Below are 16,847 nucleotides of genomic sequence, written 5' to 3' on the forward strand. Positions count from 1 at the left end.
ATAAACTATTTAACTGTTACAAGTGCGCGTTTTACACAAAGGGTCGAGAATATTTCGTTTATGAAAAGAAACAATAGCAGCAAGTCACTCTGTACCATCATCGATGGTATGTTTGCTTAGACATGAGTAACATAAAGGTCTCACCACTGCTGTCTGGTCTAGTCTTAATTTATGTCACAATTACAGGCAAATACGATCTGACTAAACCAAGTAAACATAAACACACTCATACTTTAATCCTAATAAACCCATTCTACGATCAATATGAGTGCACAAATCTAATAGGGGCACTACAGTAACTATTGGCTGTTTGTTTAGACCGCTTATTTCAGCTTTTTTTTTTCTTTTTAAGATACATAATCTTCATAAACTATTCACAATAGATGTTGTCTGTATGCCAAAGTTCACTGTGCATGAAAAAAGAAAAAGAAAAATAATGATCTATTTCATATCAGTGTATATAACACATCTGTATTTGTATACTTTGATGAGAGCACAGAAAAACTTGATCTAATTAGCCAGCTGGTCTGTAGCCAGCATTTTAGAAATCCCTGCAGCACACACAGGTATAAGAGAATGTTTACCGAGTCCAAGATTTAAATTAGAAATATCAAAAATGATATGTGATAGAGGAGGCACGGTGGTGTGGTGATTAACACTGTTGTCTCACAGCAAGAAGGCTGTGTTTAAAACCAGTTTGGGGTCTTTCTGTGCCTGTGTTAGTTCTCTCCAGGTACTGCTGCTTCTTCTATAATCCAAAGATAAGCATGGGGTTAGGTTAACAGGTAATTCTAATTTAAGTTAAATCCACACATATGGTTAAATTATTTAACCATATGCGTGGATGTGAGTGTGAATGGTCATTTGTCTCCATGTGTTAGCCCTGTATACCCTGCCTCACATCATGTGACAGCTGTGATAGGATCCAGATGCCCCACCCTGAACTCTGAAAGCAAATAATTTCACTGATTAAAAAAAAAAAAAAAAAAAAACCAAAACAAATATATGACAAGTGCTTAAAATGTTTTGTGCAATTTTTTTATTTCATGAATAATAAATGTACTTACAGTTTGTATAAAAAAATATAGCAGGAGCTAAAGGCAAACAGCTGGCAAGAGGACACCAATACTTTATCATGCCAGGGGAAAGTAATATCACTCAAGTCATCTCTCAGTACCTGAGAGAAATAGAAGAACTAAACTTTGACAGGTAAAAGACCGTGTCTAGGAATGGGACAAGAAAAGATGTACTTTAGTATTCCTGCTGGCTACAACCAAAGGAATGCTATATTCTCCAGTTGGGTAACATTTCAAACTGCATATAATAGTTTCCCTCTGTTTAAAAAAAGAAAAAGAAAACTATAGAGGTAAGGAAGCTCTTAGAGGACTCTAGCTATATAGAAAGTGTAAGTTGCTACATGAAAATCAAGGAGCTTTATGGAGGCCATGTGTCTGTTTGAAACACTGAGGGACCAGAGCCACTCTGTGTACATCGTATTTGTGAGAATTTGAATGACAGACACCAGCCAAACTTTCACAGTGTCACTAAAGGCATTATTAGTTTAAAAAAAGTTTACAAATGAGCAACAGTTAGACCACTCAATGTCATTTTAAAATAAAGGCATTCCCTCTTAGTGCTGAACAAAAACTGTAATTCTCTGGAAGGACATACAGTACATTAGGTTGCATCACACATGTTTGCGCAGCTACCAGTTTCCCAATCAGTTTGTTGTAACCCCAGCAGACCCTCTCCTCTAAGCATTCTGCATCTCCTTGCCAATCTTGTAGCTCAGGATCTTGTTCCAGTCAATCTTGGTCCGGGTGACTGGGAGTTGGCGACGTAAGGCTTTGAATGTGGTGTCTGACATGGTCTGATAGTTCTCACTGATGGCCACCTGAAATGTTAAAATTAGCAGCATTAAAAAGTGTGCATGTGTGTTCTGCCCTGTCTCCCTATAATCACGGCAGATGGCTGCCTGCCTGGCTCTGCCAGAGGTATCCTCCTGTGAAAAAGGAGTTTTTCCTTGCCACTGTTGCAAAGCGCTTTGCTCCTAGGGGATTACCCGATGGTGAGTTTTGCCTTGCAGTATAAATCACCTTGAGGTGACTGTTGTTGTGATATACATATGTATAAACCTGAATTGAAAAGCATGTTTATAGTTAGAAAAGTGAACTTCTTTCTATATCTCAGTCAATAAATTAAACACAGTTAACGTTTAAAGTTACAGAGCTTGAATGTTTTGGCTAACAGGCGTGCTGACAGAGACAGCTACAGCCCGTTGCTGTCTGCTAGACGTCACCTCCACTAATTACAGTTTGTTTGCGCTGCTGGTGCCCTTTGAAGCTTTTTTTTTAAAAGATGGGAAACAGTTGCCTAAACAGTGACGTTATGTATATATCCTGATACAGTCCTTGGAAATAGCTGTCAGTTCCAGTTAATAATAAACATGCGTTTTATTTTATTTTATTTTACAATGTTCACTCAACACCTGAAAATAGCTGTAATTATTTAATTAATGATTCTGATTTCCAACTATTTAACGGGACACCTTTTGTCACTTATTTTATAACACTATGGTGTAAATATATAAAAATCTTGCAATGGTCATTTGTCAGCCAAGAGTGCTTACAAAAATAATGCCATTAGTAGCTTCACTTACCAACTAGGAAATAAAAAAAAAAAAAAGTGTGTTGCAATCAGTCTTCCCCTTTTAAAGATCACCTATTGTTCTTTGTACATATGTGCACAGCTTGTTGAGGATCTTAGCCAGTAGGAAGTACATTTTATACAACTTGCCACAGCTCTTCTGTGGCTTTATTATTATTTTTCTCTCAAATTTAGGCAATTCCCACATACCTGGTACTCATTTTCTGCATCTTCAATAATTTTTACTAACTCCTTTGCAGTCTGGCTCTCGTTCTGCCAAAAATAAACGTACATGAGTTAAACAGATCCAAATAAAATCAACATGTTCTTAAACTTTAGCCCACAGACATAGAGCAACACTTACAGACACAGTCAGTGATTTCTGTACATCTTTATGGCTGACCAGCTGTACATTTCCATCCTCATAATAATGTACCTGTGGTAAGGAGAGGAAATACAACATTGAGACAAAACTAATATCAAGAATATTCTTAAATTCCGGCAAATAAAAACTTAACATACCTGTATTTTCAAGACTCCGGCAACCTGTGCTGTAGGCTGTGAGACACTGAACTTCCACTCAGATCGGCAGCGACCGTTCCTGGGCAAGGAAAACGCAGAAGGCTATGCTTGAAAGACGATCCTAAATGCATCATTACGAATACACTACATCAACATAATTCTTTGGGAAAATCTGATAAGGACATTTAGAAAGAGATCATTATCCTTTCTCAACTTACCAGAAGTTTTTAGGCTCATATTGATGGCCCTCGATACAAGCGATAATGGTCTTCTGGCCATCAATTGTTTTCCCATAAACCTGAAACAAATAACCAGGAGTGGGTGACTTATTATGCTTAAACTCAACATGACAGCCATAGTGCAATGAGAGAGGGAGCGATCTTACGGTGGAGACTCCACTGGGGTAGTGCTCCTTGACATATGCTCTAATAGCAGAGTCACAAGCATCTCTCCATGAGCTGAGGGCTGCCTCGCCCTGATGGGGCTGAGGATCGCTGGCCTCCTTCCTCAGGTGGTCAAACTTGAAGGAGATCTTGTTGTGGGGGTCAAAGAAACGGCCATTACCCAGGTCTCCATGCTCTGTTATCAGAACCTGCAGGGGACCAGACAGAGAAACCTGCTGTTACCATGGGAATTCATTCAAGCATCCTACGATAAATTAAATTGTAGATTCAATAATAATAGTAACTTATTTGAATGCTTAGAAAAAAAAGAAAAGAAAAAAAAAGAAGAAAAGGCCAAAACTTGCCGGATCTTCATATCCATCAATTTTGGCACGGGTGAACTGATCCATGTTGTACTGGGCAAAGGCACTATAACAAAAGACAATATAACCATAAGCTGCATCCATATCTATAACATTGTTGTTATTCTTAGACTCTAGAGTAGTGCTACGTGATCTGATACTTGGCCCTTTTTGACAATGTAAAGAATAGCAGATCTTAATGACATCATGGAGAACCACGTGTAGCAAACAACGTCTGAAATGCAGCAGTTACTACAGTCCGAAGCCTGATTAAGCTTTGGACTGCATAAGCATGTCATCTCATTATTTGGAACATTGACCATGTTCCAAATAATGGAGGAGAGTAGAGTAATAATTGGTTCCCTTTAAAAAAAGAAAAAAGAAAAGGAAAAGAAAAGAAAGAAGCTAAAGAAGGAAACTTACTGAGCTGCACCCTCTCTGAGGAGATTATCATTGTTGAGCAGGAGTCGCACATCTGAGAACAACAAGTAGTGGAAGATAACCATAAACACATTTTTCTTTGCACATGGATTGCAGTTAGTACACAAGGTGTAACCGGGGTTTACCGTTGAAAACTTCATTGAACTCTCCTGGAGGAGCATGCATCACAAAATTAGCTGCGATACGGACCTGGAAATAAATAAGATGTGTTGATGAGTACCACATCATCAATGGGAATCTGCACTTGATCTCTAAGAAACTTTGGTGTTATTTAGTCTTGCTACAGTATCCATTTTTATAAAGATACAGATATAGTAGGTGATTTATATGAACAGATTAAAACCTGCAAAATAACCACTAGAGTGAAGCAGAGAGTACTGGGCAAACTTTCTTGGCCAGAGGCTGGTTAGCTCTATTTCTGCCACTCCTTAGATGGCAGTACATGTCACCCAAGGGCTTTTCTTAGCAGTCACCCAGTATGTATGTGCAAGCATGTGGTGTCAAAGCCCTAGAACGAAGTGACTGAGGCAGATACTATGCTCTCATAAAGTAATACTCAATGAGGACCACAAGTTGTACATTTATACCAGGCAGCTCATTGTAAAATCTGAAGTTAAGTTGTTCTCTATAGAGGTTACAAGTTCCCTTTTTTAAAATCACAAATTTGCCACCTTCACTGTATCCCTTTACTAAACCTATGACGTCACTATCACATTGTAGTATGATTTTGCCAGTGATGCTATCTGTCAGGCAGACAGGATTATTAAAGCCTTCAGGCTGCAGCTGGCACTGACCTACAATTGGGCTGTCCTGCTGAAAGGGCAGAGGGACATTACAATGAATAACCCAGTTTAAGAGTGGTGCAGGCATTGTGGCATTCAGAGCATACAGCACACTCTCAGGCTCAGACTCAGCTTCTCCATCGTGTAATTCAAACGCAAATGAACACACTATTTACGCAGACTCTTCAGACAAGTTCAAATGTATTATTTTAGTGTAGATATCACACCAACCTATTAATCTTATTTTGAAAGATTCACTGAAACAATACTTAAATAGTTAAGTTCCTGGCCAGATACCAGCTTCAGGAATGCAATGCGCTATTTTACAACATGTTGCAGCATGATACAGACAGCAACACCAGTCACTGCAAGGCTCAGTAACACTGCAGGGAGGCAGAAGACCTACCCTCCTTATGCGTTTCTAAACCAGGTCTTTAGTGCATAAAATACCCACAAACTTTAACGTCCTACGATATCAAAACCGGTTGAGGAAGCTAAACGTGAAAGTGAATAGGGTGTGGGTGGTGTTTTGCTATCGATGCTCTGTCATGATCCTTGGTGTAAATGCAGGAAGTAGCTGGACTTCCTTCGATTTAACAGTTGTCAACCACTGCAAAGTTAAGAGCAAAATCAGCAATCGACGTTAGCCGTACGCTGAATATGGCTTCTATTTAAAACGAGTAATTTAGTTAAGTTACTCTATGTATAAGAACGTAACAGCTTCAGCTCCGAGCTGTCAAATACAGCCCTGCCTAGGTTTAGCTAGCACCCAACAAACACCTACCATAGCCCTATTGGTAAATTCATACGCGACTTTAAAGATCCCTCCGAGGTCTGCAATTGTTCACGACAAAGGTTAGAGCTAAACCGTTGTTATTGTGAGGATTATTAATATAGCAATACCTTCTCTTCATCGCTGAGCTCTTCGAAATCTGCCATCTTGGCTCAATGAAGCGTTAACAAAGCGACGGTGGATGTTGCCAGGTATGTGGGACTGACTCCTCCCAACACAACGACCGCCCAGTCCAGGAAACCGTCTGCGCAAGCCGGTAAAACAACAACGTTCACGCTGCCGTGAGCACGAATGTGTAGATTTAGACGATAATTATAATCTTAGCATATCCTCATACATTTTGGAAATTAACATGAAGTACATTACATATTATAAAATGCCGAAATTCAGGGATTATAATGCTTTCGTTATTTTTACGTACAAACCGAGAGGACAACATCTCAACCTGGCAACCTTGCTACCTTCCAGTCATCTGAAGCCGCTAAGCTATACTGAGTCAAAATAGCGTGAACTAATTATTTTTATTAATTAAGCAAAACATTGCAAAAAAAGAGAGACCGGTTTAGAAAATACAATACAATACAAATTACAACGCATATATGCAAATTATTATTTAATTCCCTTTATATCATTTGTTAGAGGGTTAAAAAAAATACTCCGTTTAAAAAAACGTATATTTTTCTGGTAATTGTTTTTAATGGCTCTAAAGGTCTGATTCGTTTTATTGATTCGAAGGGCATACTGCACGTATTTTATTTTTAGTCAATAGGTGGCGATATATAGGCTAAATGAAATGGTAGTTACATCCACACAAGGGGTAGAAGAAGATATCAGGGGCCAGTTGCCGTAAATTAAGTGAAGAAGAAGGGCAGCATTGTGAGCGGATAGTGGTTGATCTTGACGCTGGGTGGCTGAAAATTGACACGAAATAGACTTTGAAGGTAAGTACATTGTCGCCCTGTCGTTCTTGCTATAGCATTGCTTGCAGCGAACCGTGGATCGTAAAGCATTTGCAGGCGTAACTGTGAACCTATCTGTTTGGTTTTAACGTCCCTGGTTAAGGTAGCGTTAAGAAGCTAACCGCCGACATTAACCTAGCTCCATGTAGCTACTCCGTAACCAATAACGTCTCTCGGAATGGCGGTGTATGAGAGCATTGCTTTTAATGTTAACCGACTTAGTTTTATGAGCAGTGTAACGAGTCTATTTTTGGATTACATAGCTAGTGTTGTATCGTGTAAATCGGATACCGGAAAGCTTTGGCGAAGAGTCCCAATCGAAAGTAACATTACGAGCCGCGGTCGAATTTGTATTGCTAAAAAGGCGTTTGGTGAGAGGTGATACACTTGACTGGCATTTGAATGTTCTACTTTGCTTTGCTGGTCATTCAGTTATTTTGTTTAACCTTCATTTATACAGATGATCCAATTGAGATTATAATGTCTCATTTACAAACATGCTTCAAATTTTGTTTACTTATTTTTTCCCGTTAAATCAAGGCACGTGAAGTACTTACAGCTAATTGACTTTTTTGAGGTTTCTTAAAAATTATGTGTTTGTTCCTAGAAGCAGCTTATTTTTAATACTTACAATGACTTGTTGGTAATCATAGGACAGTGGCCAAACCGGTTTGAATTGAAGGCAATATTAAGTGAAGTAACTATTTTTTACAACCAACGTAAGCAAAAGCGCATCTTATTAGGGCTGGGCTATATCATACCGTTCACGGTAATACCGGTGTAATTTTGGGCAACGATAGGAAAATGAAATATCGCGATAGAATATGGGTAAAACGCGCATGCGCAGTGCCTAGGTTTACATACGCACATGGCGGCGACGCAGAATGAGAAGAGCGGGATCGTTAAATGAAACGGATGAACCAGAATTGGTTTGTAAAAATGCTGCAACTTCAGTGGTGTGGAACTGGTTTGGCTTTCGTCCGTCAGATACACAACAAAGCACTATTTTTGGTAGAGCATGCTAGCGGGCCGTCGTTATTACCGTGTTGTTTGGAAAATACGGCACACTTAAAATCAATCCTTTGATATTTTTTTTTTTTCTGAAAATCGACAGTGCCCCTTATAATCCCGTGTGCCTTATGCATGAATTCTGGTTGTGTTTACTGACCTCGAAACGATTTTATGTACACGGCGCTCGAAAATCTGTCAAATGTTTTAGTACGACTTTGCTAAGCTACGAACCCGCACCGCTTGATGGATTGCCGGAGCATTACGGCTATATTAGGCAGGAGCTTCGCGGAGTGATATGTATGATATGTACTGTGCTTCAACATAATATTACCATATTGTGTGTGTGTGTGTAACCTCTTTTTAAGTTTTGTGGATATTATACATGGTTATGCTGAGGATATGTCGGCCAATTTCCACTGGAAATACCTTTTGGTTAAAATGTCAGCAAGGAATTTGCACTGTAAATTTTTTATATAACTTCAATGCACATAAAAAAACAGCTGCTTGTTTAAGTGAAAATACATTAATGGGTTTTTTTGCACTAAAGTTGTGGAGTTGTAAAGTATTTTGTCTAGTGTCAATTATATCGTCAGTTATATCGTTATCGCAAATTTTAAAATTTATATCGTGATAGATATTTTTGGTCATATCGCCCTGCTCTACATAAAATCTCAAACCTTGGTGCAGATGGGCTACAGCAACAGAAGACCACACCAAGTGCCATGCCCGTCAGCTAAGAATGGGAAACTGAGACTACAGTTTACACAGGGTCACTAATATTGGTCAAGAAATAGATTAGTAAAACATTGCCTGGTTTGATTAGTCTGGTGTTCTGAATTTGCTGTAACTAACATATAAAAGTATGAAAATGGCCTGACATGTATCAGTGGTTCAGGCTGGTGTGACATTTTTGGCAGGATATTTTCTTGGCACGTTCTTTGATATCATCTGAACATTGTTTAGCCACCCAGACCTACCTGAGAACATCTCAAAACTAGTTTCTTGAACATGACAATGTTGTTGTTGACACTGTGCTCTTGGCCTCCACAATTACCAGATCTCAGTCCAATAGTGCACCTTTGGAATGTGGTGAATGATGAGGTTTGCATTGAGGATCTGCAGCTGACAAATCTACAGCAACACAGTGATGTTATCATGTCAATGTGAACCAAAATCTAGGAGGAATGTTTCCAGCAACTTGAATTTCTGCCATGGGAAATTGAGGCTGGTGTGGAGAGTTGTTATTGTGAATCAATTTATTCAATAATTTTCTGAAAGGCAGTTTGAGACTATATTTTAGAGCATTTCAGTTGATTACTTTCATAAGCTTATTGTGGTGTTTATCTTTTTTTTTTTTTTTTTTTTTTTTTCCAGACACACTAGTTCCTAAATTCAGTGGATGCTGAATCCAGGCCATCCAGGTTCAAGTTAAGGTATGTAAGGAGCTGCTTCCTGAAAGGTTTATGTAAATTCCTTCAAGCATAAATGCAATGAAACTCTCTGGTCTTTCTGCTGTATGTATCTTGAGACCGAAAAACCTCTTGCGGTTCTATTGTCCTTAAATAATTTTATATTGCGTTATCTAAGGCACATAAAACGCACATTTCTCCTAAGGACTTTTAAGAAAATTGCGCCGTTTTAGGTTTTGGCATTTTCAGAGTGACCGCAGGAACGTGATTTCATTTCAGCTAATCTGATTTTCTTCAAGACGGCGTTATTTCAAGAGAAGAGGACTGCATTTATTTCACAAAGGACTGTTGTGAGACCCAATGGGGCTTATTTTTCTCGGATGGTGTGACTTTAAATTTGCACCATGAACCTTCTTCTAAAATATTTCACTCGTCAACTATAACTAGAGTATATCTCACTCTGAATCCTGAACTTCAGACACCGGTGTCTGTCATTTCTCTCTCTCTCGCTATACAACCACCAAGGACCGTTTTGGATTTCGCTGGGGTACGGTGTCGAGAACTTTGCATTTTGGATCAAAAGAAGTGTGTTATTGAACATTACTTATTAAATTAAAAAAATAAAATAAATTTAAAGAGGGGAAACAATCAGTGGTATAGTCAGTCATTTTAAGTTTTTCTCTTTACACCACCGTGGGAATTGCGGCTTATTTTCTCCTACATTATTTGTGGAATTTTCATCACTGATTAGTGTGGTCTCATTTTCTTCTGCTGCCATTTCTTTGTGGAAAACTCATCTATTTTGCACTAATAATAAAGTCTGCACACAGTGAAGATGAAAAGGGGCATTGCACATTTTACAAGAAGAAACCTTAATTCATTATGCACGTCTCAGTCAAATTCTGGCATAACTTGTGCCATTTAAACAGATTTAATGTATTTGTTTTTACACGTTCTAGTTTTCTTCTTCATTAAGCGCATATATCCAATAAACGATTATTTCAAACAAAATTTTATCCAAAATCCATTTTATGGGGAGATGAGAATATTTTCATTTCAGCACAAGCTACCATAAATCAACATTTATTAAAAAGGAAAAAAAATATCACTTGCAGTGCAACTTTTTTTCCTTTTGTGTATTAACCTGTTGCACAACAGGTTAATTAAATTAGAAAATTATAAATATATGTAAATATTTTGGAGTGGTTTATGATTTATCGGTACATTTCCAGTTTAATTTCGATTTGAAGATTGAACTCTTTTTGATGCTCTGTCTGACCTTTTATCCTTCCAAGGAATTTGATCTCTTAAGTGAACAAACCAAACCTGTTCAAGCATTTGAGACGCACGAAGATACAAACCGGTGAACTTGGGATCTAATCATGTCTCGCCGAAGGAGTCGCAGCCTATCACCAGGGCGCTATTCGCGCTCTTGCAGCAGTAATGATCCTAGAGATTTGGAGAGGAGGATTTTTGTTGGGAATTTGCCGACCTCCGACATGGAAAAGAAGGATTTGGAAGACCTGTTCAGCCCATACGGGAAGGTAGTCGGTCAGTAAACACAATGCAAGTTTTAATGACATGACGACAGTATGCATTAGGGAGGTTGTCCCTAAAAGTCGTGAAATATTTTTGACTAGTTAAAATTACAGACAAGTTCGCATGAAATACAAGAATGTTCTAATTTATATATTTAAAAGGGATTAAATGGGTATTTTGATCAAAAATGGCTCTTCAGAATTGTCCTAAGGTTGTGCACTTAAAATATTCCTCTTCCAGGCGTATCCATGTTTCGTGGGTTCGGATTTGTACAATTTGAACGCGTTGAGGAAGCCGAAGCTGCAAAGGCGGCCCAAAAAGGTCGAATATATAAAGGTTATAAAATAGGTAAGCCTTAACTGCAAGTGATGTGATTGTATGGCTGAAGGAGTTATTATTTGTGTTCCAAAAAAAACAAGCTAATGAAAGAATAAGGTCAGGTTATGTGCTAATAATAATAAAAAAAAAAAAAAAAAAAAAAAATTGAATGGCATAATTATTTGTCTGAATTTAGGAATAAAATGTATTTATTTTTTATTTATTTCTTTTAAATTACCCCTACGTTTAGAGTCTGATCAACCACGAACGCACGGTGCTTTTTTTTTTTTTTTTTTCCCTTTCTCTCTCTCCTCCTTTTCCTTTTTGAACTTGCAAATCAACAATAAAGGCAAACATGCATTTTTAAATTCTGGCAATGCTGTTGTGTACGATATTTCAACGCGGATTCAGATGTGTCACCTTTTTGGTTTGGGGAGTTTCTGAAGCCCAAATTTGAACTTGAAAATCTAATACATTCAAGCTCTGCTAGTTTCTTGCAAATTTTGACCCGGAGAAAAGACGTCCATCATTTTGGGTTCATCTCAAACTCAATTTGACAGATTGGGCGACAGAATCTTCTGCATTTTGAACTTCCGTCCTTTTTGGATTTTAAAATTTGGATCCTGGCACTCTGTTTCATTTGGACGGTGACGCAGCCACTTCCATTTTTTGCGTGAACATCATTAGCAGATCTCCATGTCACTGTTGTGTTCAACGTTTGGATTGATTTATTTTCAGATGTAAATATGGCAGTGGAGCGACGGCAAGCTAAACCTCAATCCCAGCAGAGCCCTCCACGAAGGTAAAGTAACGCGAAATGAGTGTGAAGAACTACCATCGCCACAGTTGTTGGTTTTTTAAAAAAAAAAAAAAAAAAGGTATTTAACTATATCCTCACCTGTAATTTCCACCAGTGAAGAAGTTCGCTTTATGGATGCTACTGCACCATTAGACGGATTTGTTTATGCCGGATTCAGTATTTCAACCAAAGTTAAAAGTTTACTGATGTGTTGAAATAAAGAATAGAGACATATGGATGTAATTTAAGTGTCTTTGTCTCAAACATTCTTCACGTCGTGGCTCTTTTTCAGCACTGGTGTTCTTTGCGTGACGATAGGACTATCGTGTGTCACTTTCTCATGTTTCATATCCTGTAGGAAGGTCTATGCCTCACAACAATATTTTTATCATTAATATTTTACATTTTTAATTAGGCGTATGTATCTGATCTAAAGTTGAATAGTAGCAGTGTATAACATAAAACCGTTGCATCAGCTGATGTCTGCACAAAATACAAACCATGTTGACCTGTCCTCAAAACCACAGCTGCAGGTTGTTAGTGGTCCAAACTCCATAGAGTACCTTTTGTATTTATATTTAAAAAAATAAAATAAAATAAATAATAATAATAATACAAAAAAGACCCCATAATTGCCAGTATGGTCTTGTATTTTTAGTTTAAGCTTTGTTATGTATTCCTTTAACCAGCTCAGTGATCACCATACAGTTTATGACTGAGTACATGCTACAGAGCATCCTACACATCAGAGAAACTTATTTCAGAGGCAGCAGGTTATGGTCCAGCTCCACTGGGTTTCTGCATATTTAGATTTAGTTGCCTATTGTGAATTGTTAAGATAAGTAACTAAAGGTCAGTGTGAAAGTTTATCTTTTAGACTTCCTCCATGTTGACTTGCTGTAAGTCTTGCATTTCATCTGATCCACTTAAGGGAAACTCTTCTCATCTTTCTATCTCGTCATATTGTAAGTAAAGTGTTTCACTGTACCTTGGACAGAATATGCAGGTTTTTTTTTTTTTTTTTTTTTTTTTTAATAAATAAATTCTGTACAACACTTAGCTGCTGGAATTTTATATTACTTCAGTGTAAATAGAGTAAGTGTAACACTGCGTTATTTATTTTATTTTTTGTGGACCAGGGAAAATTTAAATGTTAGGGAATAGAAAAGTAGGCAGTGTATCATTGTGTGGCGATACAAATAATCGCTAAACGCGCTTCGTGTTTTGGTAGTTTTGTCTTATTTTGTTTGTGAACCGCTTCGGAGTTGAGCCTTTAATGAAAGTTACGTTTTACATGGTAATAAGCAAATGTTTGGTTAACCATACTATTTATTTGATGTATAAATTTATTTATTTTTTTAACGAGAGAAACTGTCAAATCACAAGCGGTTAGGAAAATACTTTAATCTGACTCAAAACTGGTATGTCATGCTATTTCAGAATATTATATGATTTTACTTGAAACGTCTTTACTTGGTCTCTGGCATTCTTGCAACCTCATTTATAGTATGGAAGTTCAACTTCTGGAAGAATGAACAGCCTGTGAGCCTATTGCGCTGTATGTGCAAAATAAAACCACCTTCAAAAAGTTTGTTTTATTCAGAGCTGGATTTGTGGTCAAACATTAAATGTTCGGTTGGTAGTTGTGTGTTTGTAGATCACAGAACATTTTTGAAAACTTGCTGCTAAGAATTATCGGAATCACCTACCGGTTTGAATTCACACAAGTGGTCTGAAGAAGAAGGAAAACAAAGGGGGGGGGGGGAAAAAAAACTTTGTTTATTTGCGCCGTTACAAGTTTTACACTACCAGCCCATTGACCTGTCCTCATCCGCTAAGGACAGGCATTCCTGTTTTCTAATATTTCAAAGGCAGCTTCAACTCTTAACCTGCACTAATGGATAACATTTTTCTCAGGGCCCCTTACAGCACCTACGGGGACAGCAAAGAGCCCCGACCTCGGTCTCGCTCACCTGTTTATGGGCGTGACGGACGTGAGCCTCGGGACAGCCGTGATGGGAGGGACTCCCGGGAGCCTCGACCAGGTGGCCACTCTCGTGACCCTGATTACCGGTACCGTAGCTCAGAGAGCAGAGACAAGGACATCAGAGGTGACCCACGGGATTCTGCTTACAGGTGACTGACAAACCATCCACTGAGTCTTTAATGGTTAAGCTTTTTGTTTGAACCTGAAATTTTTCCCATACAGCAGAAGCGAGTATGACAGATACTACCGTAGTGGCAGTGGTGCAGAAGATTATTTCAGGAGGAAAGACGAGACCTACAGGGATCCTTATGGAGATCCCTGGAATGGACGTCGTGAGCCAGAAGGTATGTTGTCTTCAGTGTACAGGGTATAGTTTAGGACTGGTTGGTTTGAATACTCTGAATTTTAATAGATTTTTTTTTTTCTTCTCATGTTTGGGTTTAATTCTCATGATTTTCCTCTAATATCTTGACTTTTTTTTTTTGGTAATATTGGGTTTACAATTGAAAGCACTAAGAATATAAAGTACCAGGATTTCTGCATAATTAAATTCAAATGGATACAAATTTAAACGGACATTATTTTGAAATCACTCCCACCTCTCATTACCTGTAGAGGAGCGTCTACGACCAGAAGAACGCCGGCGTAATGAACTGTATCGGCAGTACTATGAAGAACTCCAGCGGCGTCATGACGCTGACCGTCCTGTCGACTGCTCTGTAATTGTTGTCAACAAAGCCCAAAAGTATGTCCACAGTCTGTTGTTTATAGGAAGAAAAACTGATACTGGACCAGAAACATCTCTAAATATTCAAAGTACATGGAATGTTTTCATTTCATACTGCTCGTGTGTGTGTGTGTGTGTGTGTGTGTGTGTGTGTGTGTGTGTGTGTGTGTGTGTGTGTTTCTGTACTTGTGCTTTAAAACCAACTGTAGGGAGTATGCTGAGACGGTTGGGCGGAAGGTCCGTGACTTGGGAATGGTGGTGGATTTGATCTTCCTCAACACAGAAGTGTCTCTAACTCAAGCACTGGAGGATGTAGGCCGAGCTCGTACTCCTTTTGCCATCATCATAACCCAACAACATCAGGTGCATCGCTCCTGCACTGTCAATATCCTGTTTGGCACACCTCAAGGTAATTCAGGATGACATTAACGTGTTTTTTGGAACATTTCAGGTAATTCAGAAGTGTCAGAATCTTATTTTGTTTGGTTTCATTTCTTGCATTTATTCTTACAGAGCATCGAAACATGCCCATGCAGGACGCCATGATGCTGGTTGCCCACAACTATGACACCTACAAAATCGAAAACCGTGAAAAAGAACGTGAGGAGATAGCCAGAAAGGCTGCGAAGATGGCAGATGATGTGTTACTCAGAGAGCCTGACCGAGAGAGCCACCCCGTCTCCTTACTTACGAACATCACACTATTGGCTGAAAATAGGTAGCTGGTTTAAATCTTTATGCTTTTATACAAGTATCCTGAAACATGGAGACTTTACAATGAAATAACATGGCTTTGGGGAATGCAACATTTCATCAGTTAGTGATGGTGTGTTGTAGTAATCTACATGATATTTAGTTTCTCTGTATTGAAAGAATAATCTTGTTTTGTTGGGTAGATTTGTGACTCCAGACGAGTTGGACAGTCTGATTGCATACCTGAAGGACAAAAGAGCTCGGCTGGTACGAAGCACAGCAGATCCCCTTGCAGGTAATGCCACCTCCTTGGTTTAATTTTTTTCATTTACATGCACATAAAAATGAGAGGAACTGGTGGACTGGAAATGGTTATTGACGTTTCTGTTGAATACAATGATTTCTATAGAGAAGCAAATAACTGATATGTCTCCATACAGCTCCAGTCCATGTTGGGCCTCCTCCAGCAGTACATCATGAAGTTCCCTCTTCAGCTGCAGCACTCCCTCCATCTACTCACACACCCCCACAGTCGGGTCATCTCAGTCTGTCAGCGGGTTCAAGCACCTCGGCTAATCCCAGTCACCAGCAGGAGCTGCAGGCTAAAATCCTCAGTCTGTTCAACAGTGGCAGTGGGCAGTTAACAGGCACTACTGGCCTCCCCTCTGCACCCTCACAGTCACACTCATATGGATCTCTTGGCCAGTCTCCTTCCCAAAACCCATCCCGCCCACCAATGCCAGGTCCTCCTGCACCTGCATCTCAGGGGTACGCAAACCCTCCAGGCCGAATGCCAGTTGCCACCAGTATTCAGAGACCCCCCACCTCTGCTTCAGGCATCAATTTTGACAACCCGAGTGTCCAGAAAGCTCTGGACACACTCATTCAGAGTGGACCCTCTCTCAACCATCTGGTGAGTAGTGGGGCCTCTCAGCAGCAAGCCCCAAGACCAGCACCCAGCATGGGTCAGGCCCCACCTGTGTCTATGTACCCCCGACACTACTGAAAAGCTGTAGAACCCTGAATTTATTTTAATTTTATTTTTTTTCCCCTCCGATGCCATAAACTTTCCTGTGCAGTGAGTTTTCTTGCTTAGTATCAGTAGACTGTAGGGATGTTTTTGTAAAACCTTTTAATCTCTTTTCCTCCATTGTTCATAAAATGTGAAGACTTTTTTTTTTTTTTTTTTTTTTTTTTTGCAGCTGTTTGCCAGAAAATAATTATTCAGTCTCGTTATGAAGTACATTTTGCTTACAGATGGAATTCTCAGTTCTTTTCCAACTATTGTCTTATAGTTTTACAGTCTTTTAATTTGTAACATTGTTTTGTTTTTTCATGAACAAAACAAGACATAATTAAAAACTCGGACACAATTCCTGTAATAAAATGGTATTGGTTTATTGCATTTTGTGCTGACAAATCTATAAAATGGAACGGGTATCGCCAGAAGCCATAGAGATAAGCATATGAAATGTA

General features: G+C 38.9%; 2 protein-coding genes across 6 annotated transcripts; one reads left to right on the forward strand and one right to left on the reverse strand.

Annotated features, from left to right (window-relative positions):
• Positions 1 to 1,002: 1,002 nt before the first annotated feature.
• Positions 1,003 to 7,650, reverse strand: LOC147331230 (F-actin-capping protein subunit alpha-1). Of its 2 annotated transcripts, none has more exons than XM_086293407.1 (10): positions 7,520 to 7,650; positions 4,480 to 4,543; positions 4,337 to 4,388; positions 3,917 to 3,980; positions 3,554 to 3,760; positions 3,387 to 3,466; positions 3,169 to 3,247; positions 3,011 to 3,082; positions 2,857 to 2,919; positions 1,003 to 1,894 (listed from the first exon to the last, which is right to left on the reverse strand). In XM_086293407.1, the coding sequence occupies exons 2-10, from the start codon at positions 4,517 to 4,519 to the stop codon at positions 1,754 to 1,756; spliced, it is 798 nt and encodes a 265-aa protein (XP_086149533.1). In that variant the 5' UTR covers positions 4,520 to 4,543; positions 7,520 to 7,650; the 3' UTR covers positions 1,003 to 1,753. The 2 variants fall into 2 exon arrangements, with proteins under 2 accessions (XP_086149533.1, XP_086149532.1); XM_086293406.1 differs by lacking the exon at positions 7,520 to 7,650 and adding an exon at positions 6,040 to 6,187.
• Positions 6,407 to 16,744, forward strand: ncoa5 (nuclear receptor coactivator 5). Of its 4 annotated transcripts, XM_086293402.1 has the most exons (12): positions 6,413 to 6,870; positions 9,274 to 9,332; positions 10,604 to 10,859; positions 11,088 to 11,195; positions 11,904 to 11,967; positions 13,882 to 14,100; positions 14,174 to 14,295; positions 14,567 to 14,696; positions 14,885 to 15,087; positions 15,192 to 15,396; positions 15,575 to 15,666; positions 15,812 to 16,744. In XM_086293402.1, the coding sequence occupies exons 3-12, from the start codon at positions 10,691 to 10,693 to the stop codon at positions 16,375 to 16,377; spliced, it is 1,878 nt and encodes a 625-aa protein (XP_086149528.1). In that variant the 5' UTR covers positions 6,413 to 6,870; positions 9,274 to 9,332; positions 10,604 to 10,690; the 3' UTR covers positions 16,378 to 16,744. The 4 variants fall into 4 exon arrangements, with proteins under 4 accessions (XP_086149530.1, XP_086149529.1, XP_086149528.1 ...); XM_086293404.1 differs by having other exon boundaries at positions 6,407 to 6,870; positions 9,274 to 10,859; positions 14,177 to 14,295; XM_086293403.1 differs by having other exon boundaries at positions 6,412 to 6,870; positions 9,274 to 10,859; positions 14,888 to 15,087.
• Positions 16,745 to 16,847: the final 103 nt, after the last annotated feature.

The sequence above is a fragment of the Aulonocara sp. 'chitande type north' Nkhata Bay genome, linkage group LG5 (assembly GCF_057382095.1).
Source record: "Aulonocara sp. 'chitande type north' Nkhata Bay isolate Kocher_YH1m ecotype deep benthic linkage group LG5, A_spYH_male_GT1.1, whole genome shotgun sequence".
NCBI classification, from domain to species: domain Eukaryota; kingdom Metazoa; phylum Chordata; class Actinopteri; order Cichliformes; family Cichlidae; genus Aulonocara; species Aulonocara sp. 'chitande type north' Nkhata Bay.

What these genes read in the sequence shown, in the direction of transcription:
- ncoa5 (XM_086293402.1), top strand. Translation starts at nt 10,691, where the DNA reads ATGTCTCGCCGAAGGAGTCGCAGCCTATCACCAGGGCGCTATTCGCGC. An exon ending in TGGACGTCGTGAGCCAGAAG is followed by an intron (nt 14,296 to 14,566) that starts GTATGTTGTCTT and finishes CATTACCTGTAG; the next exon opens with AGGAGCGTCTACGACCAGAA. An exon ending in GTTGTCAACAAAGCCCAAAA is followed by an intron (nt 14,697 to 14,884) that starts GTATGTCCACAG and finishes TAAAACCAACTG; the next exon opens with TAGGGAGTATGCTGAGACGG.
- LOC147331230 (XM_086293406.1), bottom strand. Translation starts at nt 6,075, where the DNA reads ATGGCAGATTTCGAAGAGCTCAGCGATGAAGAGAAG. An exon ending in ACCCCAGTGGAGTCTCCACC is followed by an intron (nt 3,467 to 3,553) that starts GTAAGATCGCTC and finishes TATTTGTTTCAG; the next exon opens with GTTTATGGGAAAACAATTGA. An exon ending in CCGGAGTCTTGAAAATACAG is followed by an intron (nt 3,083 to 3,168) that starts GTATGTTAAGTT and finishes TCCTTACCACAG; the next exon opens with GTACATTATTATGAGGATGG.